This window comes from Staurois parvus, unplaced genomic scaffold, assembly GCF_062004578.1.
Source record: "Staurois parvus isolate SC_StPar_1 unplaced genomic scaffold, SC_StPar_1.0 ptg000035l, whole genome shotgun sequence".
NCBI lineage: Eukaryota > Metazoa > Chordata > Amphibia > Anura > Ranidae > Staurois > Staurois parvus.
The window spans coordinates 499,395-514,428 of NW_028317831.1; the positions used below are offsets into that span (position 1 = coordinate 499,395).

At 49.4% G+C, this 15,034-nt stretch overlaps 1 protein-coding gene across 1 annotated transcript in view; it reads left to right on the forward strand.

The window, feature by feature from the left end:
- LOC149470605 (uncharacterized) overlaps nucleotides 1–13,787 on the forward strand; it is a 33,923-nt gene extending 20,136 nt beyond the window's left edge. Inside the window, exon 2 of the mRNA XM_089661960.1 lies at nucleotides 8,282–13,787. Coding sequence (XP_089518086.1) covers nucleotides 8,601–9,479 — 879 coding nt within the window. The 5' untranslated portion in view covers nucleotides 8,282–8,600 and the 3' untranslated portion in view covers nucleotides 9,480–13,787. The remainder of the gene's footprint in view (nucleotides 1–8,281) is intronic.
- The last annotated feature ends 1,247 nt before the right edge of the window (nucleotides 13,788–15,034 follow it).

Below are 15,034 nucleotides of genomic sequence, written 5' to 3' on the forward strand. Positions count from 1 at the left end.
AAATTGACAATAATTATTTACACATCCAAGTCATATAGCAATAGTGAGGCTGCTGTATATTGCCCACAAGGGTGGACTGACCATTTGGAAACTTGGGCACTGCCCGTGGGCCCAGGGTCAGTAGAGGCCCCATGAGATGCCCTTGGTACCTTTTTCATAGACTTTTTTGAGTTTGGGCAAGGACACGGGCCCCATGATCCCCTATTGCCCGGGGGCCCCATGAGTTGTCAGTCCGCCCCTGACTGCCCATAAACTAATAGCACAATTCTGGGTATCACCTCATACTCCCACCAGACCACAGTGGACTAAAACTAACTTACCGACATCGTAATTCCCCCAGGGGATGTACAGTATCTCACAGAAGTGAGTCCCCCTGACATTTTTGTAAATATTTGATTCTCACTTTTCATGTGACAACACTGAAGAAATGACACTTTGCTATAATGTGACGTAGTGAGTTTACAGCTTGTATAAAATGTAAATTTGCTGTCCCCTCAAAATAACTCAACACACCGCCATTAATGTCTAAACCGTTGGCAACAAAAGTGAGTCCACCCCTAAGTGACTTGGTCCAAATTGGGCCCAATTAGCCATTTTCCCTCCCCGGTGTCATGTGACTTGTTAGTGTTACAAGGTCTACAGGTGTGAATGGGGAGCAGGTGAGTTACATTTGGTGTTATCGCTCTCTCTCTCTCATACTGGTCACTGGAAGTTCAACATGGCACCTCATGGCAAAGAACTCTTTGAGGATCTGAAAAAAAAAAGAATTGCTGCTCCACATAAAGATGGCCTAGGCTATAAGAAGATTGCCGAGACCCTGAAACTGAGCTGCATTACAGAGGCCAAGACCATACAGCAGTTTAACAGGACAGGTTCCACTCAGAACAGGCCACGCCATGGTTGACCACAGAAGTTAAGTGCACGTGCTCAGCGTCATATCCAGGGGTTGTCTTTGGGAAATAGATGTATGAGTGCTGCCAGCATTGCTGCAGAGGTTGACGGGGTGGGGGGGTCAGCCTGTCACTGCTCAGACCAACTGCCTCACACTGCATCAAATTGATCTGCATGGCTGTCATCCCAGAAGAAAGCCTCTTCTAAAGATAATGCACAAGAAAGCCTGCAGTTTGCTGGAGAGAAGCAGACTAAGGACATGGATTACTGGAACCATGTCCTGTGGTCTGATGACACCAATGTAAACTGATTTGGTTCAGATGGTGTCAAACGTGTGTGGCGGCAACCAAGTGAGGAGTACAAAGACGAGTGTGTCTTGCCTACAGTCAAGCACGGTGGTGAGAGTGTCATGGTCTGAGGCTGCATGAATGCTGCCGGCACTGGGGGGCTACAGTTCATTGAGAGAACCATGAATGCCAACATGTACTGTGACATACTGAAGCAGAGTATGATCCCCTCCCTTTGGAGACTGGGCCACAGGGCAGTATTCCAACATGATAACTAGAGATGAGCGAATTATTCAAAAATTTGGTTCGGCTGATTCGCCAAATTCGCCGAAAAAATTTGCTTCGAGCCGAATATATTCGCTGCGAATTTAACTTATAAAAAGGGTGTTTCTAGGCTTCAGAGAGCCTTTATATTAGTGCAGAACACTGTACCTTTAATTTAAATGCCCTTGGAGTCTGCTGGGGAAGAGAAATAATACTGTCAGTCAGTATGACATGCAGATGAGTGCCGTTGATCTTAGAATCACCGCACACTTCACTCATTTGGGCAGTCACGGGGCCAAAACCAGAGTGTGGAGCCACAGTGTGGCGGTGGAGGCAGCAGCAATGGGAGGCCATACAACACCCTATGACAAAATGGAACCCACCAGCAGTGTGAGGAGACCTGAAAGTGGCACATGGCAGAGTGTGGCGATGGAGACAGCAGCAATGGGAGGCCGTACAGGGACCCATGACACACTCTGGACCTGGCAGCAGCATGAGGAGACGGTACAGGGGCCCATAAAAGATTACGGGCCTGGCAGCAGCATGAGGAGTCGGTACGGGGGCCCGTGGCAGATTACGGGCCTGGCAGCAGCATGAGGAGGCGGTACAGGGGCCCATGGCAGAGTGGCGGAGCGTAAGCAGCTAAAATTGAAGGCCATACAGAGGCCTATGTTAAAAAGTCCCCCCAGCAGCAGCGTGGGGAGACGACTATCAAGAGTCCAATGGCAGAGTGGCGGAGCAGAAGCAGCTTCAATTGAAGGCCATACACAGGCCTAGGTTTAAAAGTCCCTCACAGTTAATTCCAATAACGAACTCTACTCCTCCGTGCAATCTACTTACGAGACCCTGGGCAGGTCTGGGTCCAATTTGTGGTAGAGACTGGTTTTGTTCAGCCATGCTTGAGCGAGTAATAACAGGTCTGTGCTGCCCTTTGGTGTCTGGCTTAATGCGCACAACACTGAACGTCCCAGCGTTTGTCAACGATTTGCCGTTAAGTGATGCAAACCCGCTGAACCACGTTCATGAGGAGCCGGTACAGGGGGCCATGAATCAGTATGGACCTGGCAGCAGCGTGAGCAGACGACAGAGACACATGGCGCAGGGTGGCGGTGGATGCAGCAGTATTCGGAAGCCAAACACAGGCCTAGGTTAAAAAGCGGAAGCCGTCAGCAGCGTGAGCAGACGACAGAGGCACATGGCGCAGGGTGGCGGTGTAGGCAGCATTATTCTGAAGCCATACACAGGCCTAGGTTAAAAAGCGGAAGCCGTCAGCAGCGTGAGCAGACGACAGAGACACATGGCGCAGGGTGGCGGTGGAGGCAGCAGTATTCGGAAGCCAAACACAGGCCTCGGTTAAAAAGCGGAAGCCGTCAGCAGCGTGAGCAGATGACAGAGGCACATGGCGCAGGGTGGCGGTGGAGGCAGCAGCAATGGAAGGCCATACAGCACCCTATCACAAAATGGAACCCACCAACAGTGTAAGGAGACCTGAAAGTGGCACATGGCAGAGTCTGGCGATGAAGTCAGCAGCAATGGGAGGCCGTACAGGGACCCATGACACACTCTGGACCTGGCAGCAGCAAGAGGAGGCGGTACAGGGGCCCATGGCAGAGTGGCGAAGCGTAAGCAGCTCTCCACACTTTGGGTGGACAGTCGTGTCCTCCGCGGAGTTACAATACCTCCTGCCGCACTAAACATGCGCTCTGATGCCACGCTACTAGCCGGGCATGACAGCCTTTCAAGGGCAAATTCAGCTAGTTGGGGCCAAAGGTCAAGTTTCGTTGCCCAGTAGTCAAGGGGATTGTCTACCTCGGTTGGCAGGGTGCTGTCCAAGTAGGCCCAAGCCTGTTGTTTGAGGTCCTGCTCCAGGTCCACCTGATGCTGCTGCTGCTGCGGCTGGTTAGTAGTTTCCTCACTGCGCTGGTGAAGAAAGCTACTCATCATCGACTGCAGACTGAGGCAGCCGCTGCTGGTGGAGCTGCCACTGCTCCTACCACCCCACCCCTCCCCTGCTGCCATGGCAGCGGAACGTGAGCGCACAGGGCCCACAGTGTCTGAGGATGGACGTTGGCGCAGAAAGGCAGAGACCAACTGACTACATAGGTGGTTTTTATAGTACTTTATTTTGGCCTCCCTCTCAGCAGGTGTGAAAAAGGCCACCATTTTTGAACGGTAGCGAGGGTCCAACAAGGTGGACAGCCAAAAGTCATCCCTCTGTCTGATGGTTATTATTCGGCTGTCGCTACGCAAGCAACCGAGCATGCTATGGGCCATTTGTGCCAAGGAATGTGAGGGACTCCCTGCCTCCATCTCCACAGCATACTGCCACGGTGCGTCTGGGTCCTCTGTCTCCTCCTCCTCCTCTACCAGATGCTCCTGCTCCTCCACTCCTGTCCGCTGAGTGGAAAAACCACCCATTTCACTCAATAATTCCTGAGCACCAATGTCCTCCTCTACCTCCTCCTCTTCTTCCTGTCCTGCCCCCACAGGGGTCATGTGGCGTTGAGATCTGTGCGCCACGTCTACCGCACCCTGACCAGCCATTGTTAACAGCATTTGTTCCAGGACGTGCAACAGAGGAATGATGTCGTTCATCCCATAGTCCTGCCGACTCACGAATAGCGTGGCCTCCTCAAAGGGCCTGAGCAAGCGGCAGGTGTCACGCATGAGCTGCCAATGGCTGACATCTAAGTTACACAGGGGAGTACCTTTATCCGCTTGTAACATCAGGAAATCGGTGATGGCCTTTCGCTGTTCGTAAAGACGGTCTAACATATGTAGGGTTGAATTCCACCTTGTTGCAACGTCGCAGATCAGGCGATGCTGTGGAATTCCGTTCTGCCGCTGCAGCTCAAGGAGGGTGTGCTTTGCGGTGTAGGAATGGCTGAAATGCATGCAAAGTTTACGTGACATTTTAAGGATGTCTTGCAGTGGGATGGTGGATTTTAGGAACCGCTTGACAACCAGATTGAACACGTGAGCCATGCATGGCGCATGGCACAACCTTCCTTGACGCAGAGCAGACACCATGTTCTTTCCGTTGTCGGTCAACATGGTTCCGATTTTCAGTTTGCGCGGAGACAGCCATCTGTCGATTTCTCTGTTCATTACACTCAGAAGTTCCTCCCCTGTGTGACTACGTTTGCCAAGGCATACCAGGTGCAGCACAGCGTGACACCATTGCGCCCTGCACATGTGATATGCCGGTCGGGTAATGGGACTTGGCACGGGGGTGGCGGCTGAGGACACGGCGGAAGAAGAGGTGGTAGAGGCGGACATCTTTGCTGGACCAAGGACGTGCAAACGTGGAGGCAAAAGCGGCGTGACCTGTCCAAGTTGCTGGTGCGGCTGTGCCGGCACCACGTTCACCCAGTGGGCCGTAAATGACATGTACTGTCCCTGACCGTAGTTACAGCTCCACACGTCAGCGCTGCCGTGCACTTTGGCAGAGACCGACATGCTCAAAGACTGGCCCACCATCTCTTCTACATGTGAATGCAGGGCTGGCACTGCCTTTTTGGCGAAGAAATGCCGGCTTGGCACTCTCCACCGCGGCTCGGCACAAGCCATCATTTCTCGGAAAGGTGCTGAGTCCACCACTTGGAAAGGGAGGGACTGCAGCACCAGCAACTTGGACAGGAGGACGTTCAGCTTCTGCACCGTCGGGTGCGTGCTCGCAAACTGTTGTCTCTTGGAAACGGATTCCAAGAAAGACTGCTGACGGAATCCGTGAAGAGGAGTAGCAGGAGAAGGAGCATCTGAACGAGCGGAAGATGCCAACGAGCGACAACTCCCCTCAGCAGAGGTGTTGGAGCCTTGACTGGCTGATAGAGGGCGATTGAAGTCGGGTGACGGAGCAAGTAACAGAGCGGGTGATGGAGCGGGGGCTGGGGCAGGCAGAACCGCCGTATCTTTATCACGGTTTTCCCAGGCCACTGAATGGCGATGCTGCATATGCTGACGCAACGCTGTAGTCCCAACATTGGCCCCCTGGCCACGCTTGATTTTCTGGCCACATAGTCGACATACGGCTACGTTTACTTCCTCGGGCGGATTGACGAAAAATTGCCACACCGCCGAGTAGGAAACTTTGCCCCCGCTACTCCTCACTGGCTGACTGCTACTTCCTCCGTGCACACCGGCACCACTACTGGCCGTGGTGGTAGGCTGCAGTGGAGCTGGTGCTCTACTCCGTGGCCGTTTGCCTCCACTGACACTGCTGCGACCCTGCTGCCTCCTGGGCAACCCACCGACTGTTTTGCTCGCTGCCAAGCTGGCACCCTCTTCTCCTGATGATGCGGAAGCAATAGCCTGATGACGACGAGGCTGCCAAGTGCGATCAACCTCCTCATCATCAATTAGGGTCTCCGCCTCACTACTAGCCCCCTCGGCTGCGTGTGGGTCAGGAGACAGACCTGTCTCTAGACCGGCTACCGAGCCACTCTCCTCGCCAGTACTTCTTCGCCTGGCTGCTGAAGAGGCGGATGTCTCCCCCCGTTCCTGACCGCCCTCTGTTAGCTCTTCCTCACTGTACAGTGGGGCTGAGCCCACAGCATGCGATACTTCGCTTGGTGAGGGAACACCAAAGGACAGGGGCAGGTAGAGGACACGTGATTTCAGTGGGCTTGCTCCCGGGCCATGCCAACTAACGGTTGTGTCTGACGTACCCACCGACCGTTGGCTGTAGGTGTCAGAGGTGACCTGGGAAGAGGAAGACGACCGAGTCAACCAATCGATGACGGCAGGGTTGTCGGTGGAGACACGACCGCTGGATGACACCGGGAGCACTGGCCTCTGGCTGCGACTAGTGCTGCCTCGACCCCTTCCTCTGCTGCCATGTCTGCTCGCTCCTGAAACATTGCCTCCTCTGCCACTCCTCTGCGTGTTGTCTGACATACTCTTTAATTCAATAAGCACCCCAATAATAAAACCGGATTTAACTCTTTGAACGTACAATAGTGGTTGTGAAGCAGAAAGTCAGTTTATTTTGCACAATCGGTCAATTGCAGCTTGCCGTTGGCTGGAAACTGTACGTTTCTGTCACTGGAATGCACTAATCACCCAAAAAATATTACCGCCAGCCGGCGTGTAAATGGATTTAACTCTTTGAACGTACAATAGTGGTTGTGAAGCAGAAAGTCAGTTTATTTTGCACAATCGGCAAACTGCAGCACCAACTGTGCATGACAGCCACCAAAAAAAAAAGGGTGTATGTCACTTTAAATTTTCGATTCTTTGATAGCTGTGGCCCTAAGTAACGATTGTGTGTCCCTGAGTAACGATTGTGTGTCCCTGAGTAACGATTGTGTGTCCCTGAGTAACGATTCTGTGTTCCTGAGTAACGATTCTGTGGCCCTAAAGTCTCTGTGGCCCTAACTCTGTCCCTTAATACACACAGGTCTGTCTCTCTTGAATGACCGGAGGCTAATGGAGAATTCTAAGATGGCCGCGATTTATAGCTCCACCATTACACAGTGCTGGCTGGCTGCTGATTGGCTAATGCGATCACATGTCATGAATGCATTATGGGTCAGCGCGCCTTGTCTGCGCGCCTTCCCAGAGATCCCCGCCCCATCTTCTCTGTCCATTTTCTCCGTCGCCACACATGTCGCCGCCATTTTTGGGAAAATTCGATTCGTGCATCCGAAGTTTGCTAATCTTCGGATTCGTCGCGAATCAAATTTTTCCAAATCTTCGGAATGAATTCCACTTCGTCATGTTCGATTCGCTCATCTCTAATGATAACGACCCCAAACACACCTCCAAGACCACCACTGCCTTGCTGAAGAAGCTGAGGGGAAAGGTGATGGACTGGCCAAGCATGTCTCCAGACCTAAACCCTATTGAGCATCTGTGGGGCATCCTCAAATGGAAGGTGGAGGACCGCAAGGTCTCTAACATCCACCAGCTCCGTGATATCATGGAGGAGTGGAAGAGGACTCCAGTACAACCTGTGAAGCTCTAGTGAACTCCATGCCCAAGAGGGTTAAGGCAGTGCTGGAAAACAAAGGCGGCCACACAAAATATTGGTACTTTGGGCCCAAATTTGGACATTTTCACTTAGGGGTGGATTCACTTTTGTTGCCTTCGGCTTAGACTTTAATGGCGGTGTGTTGAGTTATTTTGAGGAGACAGAAAATTTCCATGTTATACAAGCTGTACACTGACTACGTCACATTGTAACAAAGTGTCATTTCTTCAGTGTTGTCACATGAAAAGAGAGAATCAAATATTTACAAAAATGTGAGGGGTGGATTCACTTCTGTGAGATACTGTATGTCTCTCTGGCAGATCTGGCTGGATATTTTGGGTCTTGCTCTCCCCCAGGTAAATCTTCAGAGACCTTTACAGGTTTAACTTTTTTAGCCGCAAAAAAAAAAGACCGAGCCAGTTCCATCCTACTAAATGGTAACTACTTTACAGACCAATACTTGGGGTAGACACGGGCCCCATTGATTGGTGTCTGCTATCTATGTATGTACTGGGGGGGGGGTTACTTGCCGTGTACAGCTGAATTGTTCTAGGTTGTTTCTTCTTTTCTCTGTTCATTTGTTTATAAAAGGTAAAAGTGACACCATAGACAAAGCAAGTTATTGTTCTGTATGATCTGTAACAGTGCCACAACCGCCTATACGTGAGAATGTATGACTCCATTGTCTGGGCTGAATGTTGGGAATACTGTGCGCACTTATAAACTTTCTTGATAAAATATATTTGATTAAAAAATGATATCTTGCTGTACATATTCTTTCTATGCATAAGATACATTTTTAATAATTAACAGAACCTTTATTTAGTCCTTTATATAGAATTCTGATATTTATTTATATTTTATGCAGGTGGATGGATGAACCAAGTTTTCGGTCTTGTTGGTCTTCCTAAATACAACAAAGTCACATGGAAACAAGACATATGGTTGTCCTAATTGACTGAAAGTCTTTATTGCAGTTCACTGGAGGATTCACACGGGATACAAGTCATATCCACGTTCTAAAAGTCATAAAGGTTTTGGATCCTCTTCAACATTGATCCAGCCTCAGAGGACAAGAGAGAAGTAATTTCAGTGTTCTGGAAGTGACAATGGCTTTACAATAAAGTCCAACCCAAGTATACATAAGAGAAATCATTTCAAACAATTTCTTGCTTGAACGTTTCACAATGGAGGCAAAACATATCACTGGAGAGAAGCCATATCAATGTTCTGAATGTGGCAAAGAGTTTACACAGAAGTCATATCTTATCACACACCAGAGGATTCACACTGGAGGGAAGCCACATCAGTGTTCTGAATGTGACAAAGCTTTTACAAGGAAGTCACAACTTATCAGACACCAGAGGAGTCACACTGGAGAGAAGCCATATCTGTGTTCTGAATGTGATAAAGCTTTTACACAGAATTCAAGTCTTATTAAACACCAGATGATTCACGTTAGAGAGAAGCCATATCAGTGTTCTGAATATAATACAGCTTTTACACAGAAATCACATCTTCTCATACACCAGAGGATTCTCACTGGAGAGATACCATATCCGTGTTCTGAATGTGACAAAGCTTTTACAAAGAAGTCACATCTTATCACACACCAGAGGGTTCACACTGGAGGGAAGCCATATCAATGTTTTGAATGTCACAAAGCTTTTACAAAGAAGTCACATCTTATCGCACACCAGAGGATTCACACTGGAGAGAAGCCATATCAGTGTTCAGAATGTGACAAAGCATTTACACAGAAGTCAGATATTATCAAACACCAGAGGGTTCACTTTGGAGGGAAACCATATCAGTGTTCTGAATGTGACAAAGCTTTTACACAGAAGTCAAATCTTATCACACACCAGAGGATTCACATTGGAGAGAAGCCACATCAGTGTCTTGTATGTGGCAAAGCTTTTACAGAGAAGTCACATCTTATCAGACACCAGAGGATTCACACTGGAGAGAAGCCATATCAGTGTTCAGAATGTAGCAAAGCTTTTACAGTGAAGTCAAACCTTGTCACACACCAGAGGATTCACACTAGAAAGAAGCCATTTTAATGCTGACATGCTGAATGGGACAAAGCTTTTACAGTTAATGCTGGGCTAATATATCATCAGAGGATTCACAAATTTCAGCTGCACAGAAGAAGAAAAGGGATATTAAAGTAGTGTCCAGTGTCCCATTAGTTTCACAGCCCCAATTTCATCCCACAAGCTAGAGAAGCAGTGAAAAGTTAAAATGTTACTCTAAAAAACAAACTGGAATGTAATGACTGAGTGCATTGTGTTTAGTGATTATGTCCATCAGAAACACAACTAGAAGGTCTGTGAATATTTTACCTTTTGACATTGTTTTAGATAAGCACCAATGACTGAACTGTTTCCCTCTTGGTTCTCATCTTTATTTTATAAGGAGCTTTGACTAAACATGTACTGCATTTTCATCATTCACCAACTGAGATGTGTTCCCAAGTGTTTTCTTTATTGCCAGATCCTGAGCTACTACATGACCAACACTGCCTCAGTACCTGAGACTAGGATGGGGTCCAATTGTATCTTACCAAGCCTCTGAAGCCTCAGTGGGAGAGTCCATTCCAGGCTCTTCTGACTATTGATATATCATCAGCCAGGGTTAAGGGCTCCAGCTAAGTCCACCTTCTCCACACCTCTCATTACATATTCCACCTCCTCTCCCATGATCAATGCTTCCTTTCCATGTTTCATCTCCTCTCATAGATGACAGTTTTGCAGGTAGGTCTGTAGCTTGAACACCCAAGATGAAGTCTCTGGTCAGTGAAAAAGAAACTCCCTAAGCAGCCAGAAGGCTTCCAACACTGATTTTCTGCTGTTTATGGGATGCATTCAACAGTACCATTTAAGTTCAGCTGCCCACTTGTGTTCCATCTGGTTTTTCTGAAAGTCTCAGGGATACCATCAGGTGAAGAATGGATTTTCTTGTTGTCTTCTTCCTCTGTCCAGATATTACTCATCTCCTTAGAATATTCACACAGCACAACTGCAAGAGATCTGAACTTACAAAGTTCTACCTGTGCGGTCATATTCCTGCCACTTCTGGGGACTGAAACTCCTCCAGTTGCGGTTCAATTTCATGTCTATGACAGGACAGGTCTCTCTTTAAGGTAAAGTTTTCAAAGAGCACTTCTTGTCTCTGGAAACGTTAGGACATTGGCACTACCATGGACAAAATCAATCATTACATTTACCGCTCCCTCAACCTCCTAGCGATCACAGAAACCTGGATCCAGCCCACTGACTCTACCTCCCCTGCTGCACTCTCCTACGGAGGTCTCACCTGGACCCACTCACCCAGACCTAACGGTCGTAAAGGTGGTGGGGTTGGTCTGCTCCTGTCACCGCAGAGCACCTTCCGAGTCCTCCCAAACCCCCTCCCAATCCTTCCCCTCCTTCGAGGCCCACTACGTCTGACTATTCTCCCCAACCCCCCTGAAGATTGCTGTGATATACCGGCCTCCTGGATCCATATCCCGCTTCCTGGTAGACTTTTCCTCCTGGCTACCCTTCTTCCTCTCCTGTGAGCTACCCACCATCATCCTTGGGGATTTTAACATCCCTGTCTACCTCGACAACCTGGACACATCCCATCTCTTCCACTTAACCTCCTCCTTTGCACTTGCGCAGTGCATACAATCCACCACCCACTCCAACGGGAACATCCTGGACCTTGTCTTCTCCAACTGCTGCGCTCCCCACAACCTCACTAACACCCCCTTCCCTCTCTCTGACCACAACCTGATTACCTTCTCTATCTCCTCATCCTCCAATGCCTACACCTCCAAATGTCACACTACTACCAGCCGTAACCTCCGCAACCTTAACCCTGTCCCCCTCCACTCTGCAGCTGATCAACTCCATGACAGCATCCTCCCCCTGTCTTGCCCCGACTTGGCTATGACTGCCTACAACAACGCGCTGGCAACAGCCCTTGACTCACTAGCGCCTTTAACCACATGCAACATCAGACCCCGACCGCTCCAGCCCTGGCAGACTGATCACACCAAAACCCTCAAACGACACAGTCGTGCCCTGGAGCAACTATGGCGCAAAACCAAATCCCAACAAGCCTTCACCCGCTACAAATCTGCCTTCCACACCTACACCTCCTCCCTCCACGCAGCCAAACAAGCCTACTTCCTGACCCTCATCAAGGCCCTCTCCTCCAATCCTTGCCGACTCTTCTCCACCTTTAACTCTCTACTCTCGCCACCTCCACCCAACACCTCACTCACTGCCCTTGAGATTGCCAATCACTTCAAAAACAAGATTGACACAATTCGCAAGGACATCGCCGCAACTCACACGCCCTCTCAATCTGTCCCCTCTCACACAGCTACCCCCTCATCCCCCCTCCCCCTCGACATAACCAGCAGGGACTTTGTCGCTGCTCAAACTCCCTCCAACCCCGTTCCTTCTCACTCAACTACCCCCTCATAACCCCTCTCCCACGGCCCCACCACTGCTCTGACCTCCACTTCCACCCCACCCTACATTCCTCATACTGAAGCTCCCCCAACACTCTGCACCTTTGACCTTACTACCATCGAGGAAGTCTCCAAGATCCTCTCTGATGCCCGCCTCACCACCTGCCCCCTCGACCCTATCCCCTCACAACTCCTACGACCTCCCTCCCCCTCCATCCTACGCTCCCTCACCCACATTTTTAATCTCTTCCTCTCCTCCAGCACTTTCCCATCCACTCTGAAACATGCACACATCACCCCCATACTTAAAAAGCCCTCCCTGGACCCCAATGACCCGAACAACCTCAAACCCATCTCCGTGCTCCCATTTACATCTAAACTCCTCGAGCGCCTCATCTACACCCGCCTAAGCTCTCACCTCAATGACAACAACCTCCGCGATCCCCTACAGTCCAGCTTCCATCCCCTACACTCCACCGAAACTGCCTTACTCAAACTATCCAACGACCTGCTAACCGCCAAAGCTAATGGCCATTATTCAGTGCTCCTACTCCTTGACCTCTCTGCCGCCTTCAACACAGTCGACCACCCCATCCTCCTCAAAAAACTACACTCCTCAGAGATTCTGCTCTCTCCTGGCTCTCATCCTACCTGTCACAACGCTCTTTCAGCATTACCTATAATGCTACCACCTCCCCCTCACTCCCCCTCTCTGTTGGGGTCCCTCAAGGCTCTGTCCTCGGCCCCAGCTCTTCTCCATCTACACCTCCTCCCTTGGCCAACTCATACACTCTCATGGCTTCAACTACCACCTCTATGCCGACGACACACAAATCTATCTCTCAACCCCCCACCTCACCCCCTCGGTCTCCGTCCGAATCACTAGGCTACTGAGCGACATATCAGACTGGATGTCACTCCACTTCCTTAAACTGAACCTCTCCAAAACCGAGTTTCTTGTCTTCCCCCCAAGCCCGGACACCACCCCCCATTGACTTCTCCGTCACATCCAACAACGCCACCATCAAACCCGCCCCGCAGGCCAGAGTACTTGGTGTCATTCTGGACTCCAACCTATCTTTCCAGCCCCAAGTCCAATCACTAACAAACTCATGCAGACTCCACCTCCCAACATCTCCAAAATACGCACGTTCCTAACCCCAGAAACCACTAAACAGCTCATCCACTCCCTCATCATATCACGACTCGACTACTGCAACTCCCTCCTCACTGGCCTGCCTCGCCGCTGGCTATCCCCGCTTCAGTCCATCCTGAATACGGCTGCCAGACTCATTCACCTTTCCAACCGCTCCCTCTCTGCCACCCCCCTCTGCCAATCCCTCCACTGGCTTCCGATTACGCAACGGATCAAATTCAAAATCCTAACACTGATGTACAAAGCTGTCCACCATACTGCCCCGTACTTCATCACTGACCTAATATCAAAGTACCGCCCAGCACGCACACTCCGCTCCTCACAAGACCTCCTTATCTCTAGTTCCCTGGTCTCCTCCTCCCATGCCCGCCTCCAGGACTTCTCCAAGGTGTCACCCATCCTCTGGAACTCCCTGCCCCAACCCATCAGATTATCACCTACTCTCCTCTCCTTTAGGCGCACCCTGAAAACCCATCTCTTCAGGGAAGCCTACCACACACCCCGCTAACCTCCTCCACTCTTCCTACCACTCCATCCCCCACAGCTATTTCCTCCTGTACCACTATCCCCTCCCTCCTAGATTGTAAGCTCGAAAGAGCAGGGCCCTCGATCCCCTCATGTTTTGCATTGTATTGTTATTGTTCTGTCACATGTTCTGTCCCCCTTTGTAATGTACAGCGCTGAGCGAACTATTGGCGCTTTATAAATACTGTATAATAATAATAATTACATAAATGGTGCAATCTGTCATTAGCACAGCAGTTTTTGTTTTTCCGAGTCTCCCCTTGTAACATTTTTAGTTGACTTTCCCAGTAGATCATTTTTTTTCTACTTCCTGTAGAAGGCCAAGCATTTTGGCAAAAATGGCAGTTGGAGGGATTGGGGCAAATCCTATAACACTGCTGGGGGTGCTCACAACTGTCAGTTGTCATTCATATGGGGGTTGGACCTTATAGAGAACCTGTTGCTGTAACTGCTGTAGAAGTGTTAGCTGAAGTTGGGCTTTACTTGTTCTGTGTCTTACTTATAATCTATCTAAGACTTCCCTGTACAGGGTGACAACGCTGCTGTGTAATGTTCCTGCAGAATGATCAGGGTTGTCACCCTGTTACAGAAGGCGGGAAAATAACAGATCTACAGACAGGACCAACAGCTGATACAACTATGTTGCAGAGGGAACTCTGGGAATGCTAATGACAGATTGCATTACACATTCAGTTAGCAGACTTCCTGCTGTTGGTCTGATGTTTGAATTGTGTTCTGATATTTACTGTCCTGCTGTAAAAGGTGTAAATGATCGCCCGCATGTTTCCTGTAGTAGCAGGGACTACAAACTCATATCAGGAATAGTAGGATGGCTACCTACCCAAGGGGGTCACCTTTTTGAATTTGGAAGAAAGATTTCACATGGTTTCTTAACTTCCATTAATGACACCGACAAGGGGAGTCTCACTTCACTAACAATAGGAGAGCCAATCACAGGCCAGTAACATTTCATGGTGTCTCAATGTATTGCAGAATGTTTAATCCCCATTGGTCCAATTGCCTAGTCCTTCCAGATGATATTGCTTCATGTGTAGAAGGAGCACCCTAAAATGTCTTCCCTTCAATTCCACCTAGTTGTACTTTAGGTTATGTTGCCCCTCCCCCATATCTGTAAGGGAAAGCCTCAATTTCTCCCAATACTCCCCTGACCTTCCAGTGAGAGGAAACATTTTCTCTGGAGTGGAGATGTTTTATGCAGTGAGCCCTTCATAGACGGGATGGGGAATCTAAGTAATCTAAGATAAGTAAGATGAACCGGTGTACTGGAGTCATGGATCAGATAACCAATGACACCATTGATGGTATAGCCGAGCTGACAGCAGAAGTGGCTCCATCACCTAAGGTGGTGTCACAGAACTGCATGGTGGCTGACTATCTCTCGGAAGATCAAGGTGGAATCTACAAACTGGTGTCAGAGAGTGTTGTACATTTATATTAGATCATGAGGATCT